Raw genomic sequence first — 11,934 nt, forward strand, 5'->3', positions numbered from 1 at the left:
GAACTGAATTCAGCCTGTGTAATGTCCAAAGTGGGGAAACAACCATGTGAGTATGATGATGCTATCTCTTCCTGTAGCAGCCTTTTTAACACCTGATACCTATGAAAAAGTTGCTACAGATGGGACTCTATGAAAGCCATTACATGCATTACTGATGCATCCCTTTGACAATTTTCATCATCAAAACAAGCTTGCTTTTGTATTCAGTTCACCATTAATTATCAAAATGGGATAACATACAGAAACAAAAACATTTTCATGTGACCAAGGAGAATTTAGAAACAAAAGTAGAAACTAGCACAAAGTGCGTTTCCATTACTAATGGTCAATTTGCACAGTGGCTAAGGCTGTTAAGGTCAAGGTCAATGTAACTTTATTGATACCCCAAGGTAGATTTGTTTTGCTGTAAAATAGAAGAGTCTATCCTTTGTACAAAAACAAAACACATTAAAACCAAAAACAGACAAAGAAGGACAATACAAAATGCACAAACATGAAGAGTGAGTACTCATCTGAGGCTGGGATGTAAATAAGTGCATAAAAACGATAAGAAGAATAAGTGACATGTGCAAGCCTAGCTTTAGTAGCATTTAGCAGAATTCACATGAGTGATGAACTTAAATAATAAATTATCCAAAATTCTAATTTGTAGAGCCAGTACTGTATAATTTGTCACAAGAGCACCGTGGTTGATCTTATAAAGAACAGAAACAACTTTTGTGTTTTGGCCCTCTCCATGAAGTTGTAATGTGTAAATAACTGTATCATGGGAAGTGTGTATCTTTTTATGTTTAAAACAGTGATTTAACAAGCCAAATGAAATACATGAAAGCATCCATAAAAATAAATGTAAGTATACAAACAGCATGTACATGTTTCACCGTGCAATTTGTTGGCCTCTGTGTGTCTACTTCCAGAACCATACAAGAAGTTAAGCTACGCACAAGTCGTTGTTTCACCCCTTTTTAGAGTAGTCCTCTAAATGGACATGAGCCTATATTTTATCCATGGGATGTTTTTCTCCAGACTTCTCTCACTGCTCCTTCATTCCTTCTACAGCAACCTTTTCTTGACTTTTACAGGTAGAGAAATCATTTCTCCCCACTCAACCGCTGTCCTACTCCATCGGTCTCTATTATTCATTGTCTCTAGTTCCTTTGTTGTTCATGCTTTTCCCACTGTGGCAGTCGTTTCCCATCTTTCCTGCTTCCAACATTACATCCATGTCTCTATAACTCATCTGCACTGTTCCCTATGTCTCCCCAGACTATATTAATTCTTTAGTCACTGTTGCTTGTCCAGACATCATCTCTGCAGTCCTTTAATCTCTGCATTTTTGCCTTTGTTAGGTAGTGACAGGAAAGGTGAGAAAACAGACGACCACGAACCAAGATGCAGACAATGTGCTGTGAAAGAGAATCAGCAAACACAATCTGCATTTTTTTCCTTAGTTGTTCCAGCTATACCCTCATAAGTTTAACAAAATAATGTTGACTAAAAACAAAATAAAAAAAAAAGAACAATGTTATATTTTAACTACACATTTGTCACACCAAGCACAAACTAAAAACACATTCTAATGGGATCAACCAGCTGCTATCTTCATTGACATGTTGATGTTCTGATCTATAAGTACTCAGAACTCTTAAAGGCTGAATAATTAGGATTTTTTCCTTAAAATAATTTAAAATGTCCTCATTTGCTGCCAGGGATAAAAGGAAGCTTCCTTATAAACAATCTGCCTCCTACATCAACAATGTCTTTGTCAAGTTTTTCTCCTTCAAAATAAGAGTTCCGTGTCGGAATAACTTGGGTGCACCGTGTTGCTCTTTCCAACTTCCTGGTTCCTTAACCAAACATATGCGACTCTCCACAGTTGCCTAACAACAACAAGGCAGCGTTTGGTATTTTATATCGGCAAAAGAGCAGCAGCGTGCAGGTAAAAGAAGTAGTAAAAGAAGCGGACCAGAAATAGTTTCAGAAAAACCTAAAAAGCCTCGGCATCCTCCTAAAAAAGCAAAAGACCAAAAACGGAATAAAACGAGGATCAATATTGGAGAATGTTTTGAAAGGTGGAGAAGTCTGAGCAGGCAAAGTTTCTCCTCGACAGGTAAACAGCGGAATTTTGCTTAAATTAACCAAAAAGTTTATCTTGATTTACAAAGATTTTAGTCTAATTTATTTCTCGGCACTCATTAAATTAATTTGTGTGACTCTATGAATATATTAGTGGAGTAAATTGGTGGCCTGTTAGTTTACAACAACAAATGTAATGATGTTTGGGCCAAGTGAATACTGTGTTTGTCCTTATGAACTTATGAAATTACCATCAAATTAATTTATTAAGTGAAACTAAAGGAAATCATGTATTTTACATGATTGTAATGATTTTGCGTTGAGAAAATGTCTCGACAACATGTACTTGTCCTTCATGAGATTTGCAGTATAATAATTTCAGATGATTTGAACTTGATATTTCACCAGATGGACTGCAGAAAACACAAACTGCAGTACAAGATTTTGTCTAGTAATTTGTCTAGTCCTCTGTAGCTGCATTTTCATAACAGTTTTTCCCAAAATAAAATGAATGGTATTTAGCGAATAAGCCGTAACTCTCATAAAATCTCATCCCGAGAGACTCCATTTTGAGGATAGAGATACAAGACATGTTGTGTTTCGGAACAGCTGTTTTGGTTGCCACTACTGCTGTTGCCGCTATCCTCATCAAAAGATGAAAATAGCGGGTGATCAGAGGCAAAGTCCATATGTATGGAAGTGGACATGAATAAGCCATCTTAACTTGAAATGAGCTAGTCACATGACCCCCTACATCACGTCCAGTCACACGTAAATACGAAAAAAGTGTTTCCATTACAGTTGTGTGATATACTTCTATATTCACATGTCTGAAAATCCACCTCATGAGAGCATAAATACTTTTTAGCAATATTTGAGAGGTTTTTCAAATTTTTGGTGTTTCCATTAACAGTTTATTGCAATATTTAGGTTTTGTGCAATTCTAGGATCAACTGAAACACAGCTGGTGTTATTCACTACAGCCTATCCTGAACATAGTTACTCATTATTCTTGTTCAAATCTCATCTCTATCTTCATTTTTCTATCACCATATCTTCTACGTCTACCTGCTGCTTTCAAGTGACTTATTTAAATTTGTACTCATTCACTCCTTTACCTCTCCCCATTCTTGTTTTCAAGGACTATAATACTCATACTCACTGTCTCTCCTCCTTCTCTTTACTCATGGTGTCCTTTAATTGCTGCAGTTTCTCCTCCATCTCCTTGCTCTCATCATCCAAAGTCAAGGTGTCCACTCGCAATTCTTGCATGTTTCTATCGCAACAACACATGCACATGTAAGCAATCAATCAAGAGTATTCAATCATACAAATGACCTCCTCCGTCGGATTGGACAGGCAGGCCTTCATCGAAAAGTGTTCAATTCATCTTCTGCACTAGCAGATCCCTGTTGCCGTGACTAATCAATACTTTAATCAATTAGTTACTAGGTCAGCGTACCACCAAGCAAAGCATCAACTGAGTCAATTACCTCTAAGGAAATGAGAAACTACAATAAGAAATTAGACTTAATTCAAGATTGTAAATATAAATAAAGACATACATAGAAAGATTAGGCTAACAGGAGGAATGCATTGATAATTGCAGACCTCACAGGGGTTATCTAGCATAGAAGTCCATTTTGTAAAATAGCCATTCCTTGGATAAATTTTGAATGGCTACAGATGAAAACAGAGTGGCAGTCAAATAATTCCAGTAGACCTCAACCAAGCATCTTAAATCAAATTATTAATCTCAGCTTACCTGCCATTGAGCTTGACAGACCTGGCTTTGGTGATAGGAAGCACCACAGAAGCATTTAAATTCATGCTTCGTCTTTTTGTAAATCCAGGTATTCCTTCTGTGTCTACCACTGTGTTTTTACATTGGGATTCTCCTGCAGTTAAAAAAAATACAAAAAATAAATAAATAAAACAAGATAGTGGCATAATTCTAGTAATCATGCGGTACCCAGAGTAAATCACATTCAATCTTAAATGAATATTTCTGCAGGAAAATGAACAAAATAGATGGGACACATTTGCTCAAATGTATGAGATAAAATGTTTGGTGCTGTGTGCAAATTGCATTTGCCAGATTTATATACAAGACAAATGATTTTTAGGAAGTAAAAGTCAATTAAGAAAAGAAGATAGGCACAAAAAAAAAAAAAAAAAAATGGTAGCACACACAAACCTATTGAAATTTAATCCACAACACAAGCAAAATCTGAAACGTCTCAAATTAACATAATTTAACCCTGCATAATGATCAACATTCTGCTTTGGTCCTAGCAATTATATAGATGTTATATTTTCAGAAATGTAATTTCCAAGCTTCTTTCCATGTACTACCCGCATAAACACCATTGCGGACCACATACAAACCCACCAATGAAAACAGCTTATGATGACAGTGGCTTCCCCCAACAGGAAAATATGACCACAACAAAAAGTCCCCAGGGACATGTTAAACAATCATTTTTACAAATCATATATCAGTCAGAAAAAAGTTCAATCTAGAGACCCCACCCAGCATGTCACATGCGTAGTTATCAGTTCCTCTTTACCAAACACCTGTCAGAGGTCCCATGTCCATTCCTCTGAGAGGTCAATGATGAACTATCGTGGCATTACAAGGTGAGGTACACAATATTAAAGCAGTTTTTAAAAAATAGTGGGCAGTTTAAAAAGACATTTGATTTGCTAGGATATTAGGACCAGTGTTGTATCAAGGCCAATTTCCCCGTCAAGATCTGTTCCTGCTTGAGCTCCACCCTGTCCATCAGGGTGTGTTCTCCCTGCTATATGCGACCAATTATGACGTAGAAATTTTCAATATTTATTTGTTTTAAAAGGTAACAGTATAAAGGTATAAAAGTGATCATTAACAATTTCTGAGTTTTGTGGACCTGCCTTCCTTCTAAACACAGGGGAACAATATCTGATTGTGATACCTGATCCATCCACCCGGATATCATAACAGCCTGGTTATGATTTGAAGGATTTAAAATTTCAGGATTTATTTTATCAAACGTTAAAAAAATATATATAATAACAGCGCAAAAAATGCCTTCAAAAATGAAAACGTTTAAACCTTTATAAAGATTTTCTTAGGACATTACAGTATTCATTAGCGTCAGAGGTTTGTTAATTATATGAACATGGACAAAGTTAATTTTTCTAGAATGCTTTTCTTTCCTGTGTGGACAGGACAGGACTCAGCAGATCTGGGCGGATCTCGAGGGGAAACTGTCCTTGATACAACACCTGTAAATGTAACGGACATGGACACAGACATTTGTTCACGTCAGACATTTAAGCCATAGCGGGTGAATTCAATCTCTTTAATGAAAGCGACATGGCATGTTACTGTCGGAAGTTCCAGTATTTTGCGTGCTGGTTCACTGGAACACATCACTGGGAAATAAATTTTTAACAATAGACAGCTTTCGACCGCGAGTAAATAAGTAAAGGAAACTTAGCGTCGAAGCTTACAGCAACATACAAACTGTTCAGAATATCGGACTCACCCAGAATCTCCGTGAATCTCTTTAGCTTCCCAGCTTGTTCTATTATAATTGGCTGTTTACATGTGTTTTCATTTAGCTTCGTCGTATATGTGCTTCAAAGTTTGATATTCACGGTAGCAGGTGCTTCTGTTTCTATTTTAAACGTTTCTGTTGGGATGTCGTCACCATGGCAACTTACGCTTCTCTCGCGATAGCCTGTCAGTGACGTTTTCCAGAGGATCTGTTGTTGCCCTGGTATGTCCAAGTACATGTGTGTCTCATAACAAATCTTAAACTTTTTATAAAGCACTATTGCAAACTGCCTATGTTTGGGAATAAACATCTCATTCGAAAGAAATTAATTCCCAAGTTGCCTGAATAGTTAATAGTAGTGGGAATACTTATCTAATTAAATTCCTTGCATCATAAAGATGAAACGTATTAGCGTTGATTACAATTCTGATTTTATTTATTTATTTATTATCCAAGATGAAGATTTGATGATGCTGGCATGTTTTAGATCAGAGGCAAAAATGACCCTCCACACTCTCATAGACAAACATGTTGGAATGAATAGGAAACATAAGTTAGTTTATGCTTGTGTTTCTGCGAAGAAACTGAATTGCTCTGCTTTGTTCGTTAGTTTGATTAAACAGACCTATTTAGGTGCTGTAGTTACATGAGTCCAGGAGGAGTCTGTAACGAAAGGAAGGAAGGAAAAAGAAAGAAAGAAAGAAAGAAAGAAAGGAAGTATGTGACTTGCATTTTTTTTTTTTAATATTTTCTGTTAGATAAACAACCAAAATATGGGGGGAAAAGAGCATAATGTCCACTAGGACAGTAAAAAAAAAAACACAATGCAAATATGCAGACATTTTTTTATTTAATCTAATAAATGTGCAATCCTTTTGTTGAATACAGTCTTTTAATATGTGACAGATTATTTTCTTTGTTCTTTTTTTTAAACATGTGTGGACAGAGCCATAAAATTAATACTGAAATTTGTGCTTAATGTGGTTTGGCAATTTTGGTCATTCAGGAGGGTCAGGTAAACAAGGCTTTCAGACTACTGGTTTGCAAACCCTGTATATCCTTTAACAATAATTTGGCATTTACTTAAGTCCATCTTAAATGAGCTTAACTTTTTTTTCTTTAACTTGCATTTGTTGATGCAGCAGCAAACTTTGTTCACCTTCAATGGTTGTGACAAGTGTTCCTGAGCCCATGCAATGACTTCCGTCACATAACTGTGTCTGTTTCCCATGCAGTGCCACCCTAAGGCCCCACAATCTATTCAGCATTCATGTTCAGCTTTCTCCCTTACATCCAAATATCCAGCCTTATTTGTATTCCAGGACAAGACTTTCGGACGATAGCAAAAGCACTCTTCTACAGCCAGCCATGTCCCCGTTTTACTCCTTTTTTTCAGTCCCTTTATCTTTCCTTACCATGCTCACTCCACACTGCATGACAATAATGGCTCAACAAGCACATCTCCACCTTCTTCCTAAATCCTGCTTTCTCTCTTTCCCATTGTCTCTCAGTCCCACTTCCAACATTGTTGGCATATGACCTATTGCTCCTGCCATCAGGGAAGTGTGGGTGTATGACTTATTGAGCGTGGTTGTGTGCATGTGAGTGTGGATGGTCATTTAGGGTTGTGACCCTCCAGCTGGATTCTGTCTCTGCTGCTAAACAGTGACTCCCCCCCTCCTGTTCTCTCTCTCTGCTCTGCCTGCACAGACAGCAGGGCGTGCTGTAGCATACCGATGAGCAGACAAATGAAGAGGAAAGAAGTAAAAGAAGGGATGGGTGGTGTAGAAATTAACGGTGGAGGTAAGGATGGGTGGGACCTAGCAAAAGGCCAGAAGGAACACGCAAAAGCAACACGGAGAAAGAACAATAGGGCAATATAATGCATAAAAAGAAAGCTACAACAGCAGAGCAACTGCAGGAAAAGGACACGCATACTGTGAAATGTCAGGGCTATTTAATTCATTAGGAGACAATGATTATGGTGCAATTCTGAATGTCATCTCCTGGGTTAAACCTGCCTTACCAGCCAAATGCTGGATATAGTGTTTACTGACTGGCAATATGGAAACATTTTTGAGAAAACAGAGTAGGAGAAGCAGGGAAAGAGAAAAAGAAACTCATCAACCAGCCAGAGCAAACACAATTTATGGGACCTCCTGGTGGATAATTCTCAGAATATGTTGAAGAAATTGCAAAATTGTTAAGTTTAAAAAAAAAAAGTGGTAAGGTGCTCTCATTCGTCTATTATTGTTGTTTACTCTTCTTCTGAGTCACATGGGGATAAAGACTTTTGTGCACTAATAAAAAGAAAGCTAGTCCATCATGTATCAACACCAGGCATGCAGCTGTAATCTTCTAGCTCACTTGATCAGCATATGTTTAGATACAGAGGGTTGGTGTGGGTGGGAGGACCAGGACAGAGCCTAAAAAGAAACGTATGCAAAAGAAATCATCCACATCAAAAATCATATCTTTAAAAACCAAAGAAGTGTAACAGATAAGAGTAGTAATGAATTATTCTGGTATTTTACATCTCTTTAGTTATTGATGTTTCTAATTCTGATGTTTCTTTAGCTCATTTCTATTTTATATAAATGTACTATATACATCTATTCTGGATTTAGGCTAGTATACTCTTGCAAATGACATTAGAAATCTCAAGAGTCCAGTTTCCTTGGTTGAATGATGACTAAATAAAAGCTTTTGCCTCATGCTAATTGAATCCTTACCTGAAACTGTCAAACCAAATAAAAATAAGTTCTCTCAGAAAGGGGAGAGGCAGTGTAAGATTTGAAACTGAAGTCAGATTAAATCTTTTCCAAGTGAAGCAACATCATATATGCTTATAGAAGATATTCTCTCACCTGCTATTGTCACAGTTGAATAGGCTTTTTTCCAAAGTGATTAAAAAATATTTGCAATATTGGAGTCCTGTTTAGAGGTCCTTCGTAAACATGACATATGTATCAAAATGATGCATGTGGAAAACAGGTTTGTTGTGAGAAAGGCCTGTGGATGAAAACTGATGTGGATTTGCTAAAAAAAAAAAAAAATTAGATGAAGGTTATATGACTTAACCTACAAATACAGGACCCTGAGAAGACGTTTACTAAGTCAAAAACAGTGAAAAAAGAAGGATAAGTAAACTGTAGGTTTTTAAGATTTTTGTTGTGTCACTGATTGAAAAATATAAAACTTAAGCTGGTTAATAATTTGTTCTGCGGTGAGGTGAGAGTTGTGAAGCTGCTAACTCCTGTATTCTTCTTCTGTAATTCATTTTTAATCAGTAAAATTGTGTTTCTTGGCAAAGTTCAAACAATTATTTTTCATAAGTGTCTAAATACTAAATCAAATGTATGCATTACTGTTAGACTACCAGGACAAAAGCAATTCATTCTCCATCATACATCAAATGTAAGTCGCTTTGGATAAAAGTGTCTGCTAAATGACTGTAGAATAGAATAGAATAGTAGAATAGGATATGTTTCAGCAGGATTTTTTTCTAATCAAAAATGGGGACTAGAGGATCTATTTATAACAAAACTGGTCAGAGATGGTTTTGTTTCTCTGAAGTAAATACTCATTGCTGTCTAATTGCTGTGTCGTTAAGATATAACATAGTGTAAGCATTTGGCAATAGAAATTTTAAGAGCTACAGCCATAATTCATTTTCACTGCAGAGTGCAATCTCCAGGCCCTATCCTCTGAAAATAAGATTCCTTCTTTCTGAGATTCTCTTCACTGGAAAAACAAAAAACCTCTCAGGCCATGACAGTGAAAAGACGTACTTGGTGGACATGCCAGTCTAGAAGATGTGAGCTAGATGATGAGGAGCCAGAGAGACAAGTGCAGAAAATGAGATTCTGTGCCACAGTGGGATGAGAGATATGGATAGGAATACTCGTCCAGGTCTTTGACACAATGAGTAGAGCCCTGTATGACTGACTCTACTAACGATGTTCCCACCTTCATTTGACTTTTGTGCTGTAGGTCCTAAAGGGTGAGTGATTAGTATGTGTACCATATGCATGTGTGTGAATGTAGCAGTTATTGTATTTTACATGGTGCGTTAGGATAGACAGACAACACAAAAGAAAAAAGATGCAACGTTAACTAAAGACATAAGAAATACAAGAATTCGGATAGATGACAGGTGTCTATTCAATTACCAAGGAGGGATTAAAAAAGATAGAAAGCAAAATGAGAAGCAAGACTGTCTGATGTGAGGGCTGCATGAAAGTCAGACAGGAAATTAGGGTGGAAGAACTGAAGGAAAGTGAGGCAGAGCAAGTGACAAAGAGAGCTGGAGCACGAAAGAAAACAGGGTGCAAAGGGGGATATCGAGGTGTCAGGAACTGATGGCCGGTCATTGCATGTCATTGAGAAAGAGACAGAGAGGTAATGAGAGCTGTGGTGGAGTGGAGAGAGGCCAGAGGGTTGAACGCAAAGGCCAAGTGAGAAATTGAGAGGTTGAGCGTGGAGGGGAGGGGGAGATGGATAGGCGTGAGAGATGACACTGCAGATGGGTGAGGAGGGAGAGGAGCACGAAGGAATGTATGTGAGTGCCTCTCCATCATGTGGAGTAGCTGAGTCTGATGGCTTGGTGTCATGGCCCAGACGGGCTCTCACACAGCTGCGCGCAGACAAAGTGCATACTTTCAGATCACACATCAGCCAGAGCCCAGATGACTATCTGATGACAGGTAGCTGGGCTTTAAGTCTCACTGGTGGCAGGCAGGAGTCCTGATGATCACTACATAGTGGAAGAAAAAAAGAGAAAAGAAGGAGAAAAAGAAAGAAAGAAAAACAAGCTGTGAAAGAGGAGGTATGTCAGTCTGAAAGGAAAGGAAGAGAGATGCATAAATAGAGAAGTTAAAAAGATCTAAAAAGTATTTGGATGACAGCACTCAGGGAAAAAGAGACAAAGGGGAGAAGAAGGGCTTTAAAAAGACAACACAATAAACACACTGTACAGCAGGAGCATATACAGTAACCCACAGCCTGCCAATGGACAATGATGAAAAGCTAGTAACGCTTAGATAGAAGCTTTGACAGCAACACTGATGGCTCAAATAAAATCATGTCATTTCTCTCTTTTTTTTTTTTTTTTTTTTGGTAATTTTACTTAGTTTTATTGCATCCAACTCCAGGAATGCTTGAGTATGACAGTAACTGCTGCATGGAAATCTGGGTCAAACATGACATTTAATAACCAGGGAACAAGCTGATAGTGTTTGATCACATCAGCCTATTGTTCTGCCACAGATTATAGAGACAAATTGTGGCATGAATGAAATTTAAAAAAAAAATTCTTCCTAAATGTCTGTAAAACAATGTGCACCGGTGAAATAAAACTCCAGTATCTTACGCTGTTCTTGTTGCTTTTTTCTGTCTGATCACTCTTGCACACACTCTTTTTCTTTCTACAAATAAACACTTTTTTTTTAACAGATGCTCACACACACACACACACACACCTGTGCTGTGCTTGAGCCCATACATATCACTGAGCTGTACCTCTACTGCCATCTAGAGGTTATACGTGGATTACAGGCTGCATTCCACCACAGTGTGATGCAGTGATGACAAACTGTGCTTGAAGAAAGACCATTTCCTCTAAGGCTATTTCTGTGAGTGGCGACAATAACTGGAAAATCCAAAGATGTTTTTTTTTTTTAAATGTTATCTGCACATAACAAATGACATGCCATTTGTTTACCCTAATGTGCTTGTCAGAAATGTGTTGCAAACCAGTATTGCAGCAGTTTTGAGACATTTTGAAAAAAAAATATGTGCACAAGGAACAGGAACCAATTAGAAATTAACATTTGTTTTCATATTTGTGTGTATGCCTTACTTTTTGTTTCTATGCCTGCATGAAACTTCAGTGAGCTTTTTACAACTTTATCCTCATAAGATCTGAAACATGTGAGGGCTTAGTTAAGTATCAGTGGAGCCATTGCCGAGACACAGACTAAAACTGTATAGAATACCTTCCTGTCCCAAGGACACAGCTCCTAAACCAAATCTGAACCCACGTCACAGAAGGCTTTAGCTTATAGTATAGCTTAGATTAATGTTAAGACTGGAAGCAGGTGGAAACAGCTTACCTGGCTGTCTTTTAAGTTGTGAAATCTGTCTGCTAGTTTCTCAAAAGCTCACAAGTTTACACACTGCACCTTCTTGTTTAATCTTTCCACAAATAGAGAAATAAAAACTGTAACTTTTTACCCCAAGCAGGAAGTACAGTGTTTCTGCTTCCAAAGGCGATGGAGGAGAGTCAGTTAGTGTGGACGTTGGGAACTTGTTT

The 11,934-nt window shown here is 37.6% G+C and overlaps 1 protein-coding gene across 3 annotated transcripts in view; it reads right to left on the bottom strand.

The window, feature by feature from the left end:
• zbbx (zinc finger, B-box domain containing) overlaps positions 1-5,764 on the bottom strand; it is a 57,714-nt gene extending 51,950 nt beyond the window's left edge. For all 3 annotated transcript variants that reach the window (XM_041995508.1, XM_041995507.1, XM_041995506.1), the window contains exons 1-3: positions 5,610-5,764; positions 3,842-3,974; positions 3,239-3,352 (exon numbers count right to left, since the gene is read on the bottom strand). In XM_041995508.1, coding sequence (XP_041851442.1) covers positions 3,239-3,352; positions 3,842-3,906 — 179 coding nt within the window. In that variant the 5' untranslated portion in view covers positions 3,907-3,974; positions 5,610-5,764. The remainder of the gene's footprint in view (positions 1-3,238; positions 3,353-3,841; positions 3,975-5,609) is intronic.
• Between the last annotated feature and the right edge of the window lie 6,170 nt (positions 5,765-11,934).

The sequence above is a fragment of the Melanotaenia boesemani genome, chromosome 9, assembly GCF_017639745.1.
Source record: "Melanotaenia boesemani isolate fMelBoe1 chromosome 9, fMelBoe1.pri, whole genome shotgun sequence".
NCBI lineage: Eukaryota > Metazoa > Chordata > Actinopteri > Atheriniformes > Melanotaeniidae > Melanotaenia > Melanotaenia boesemani.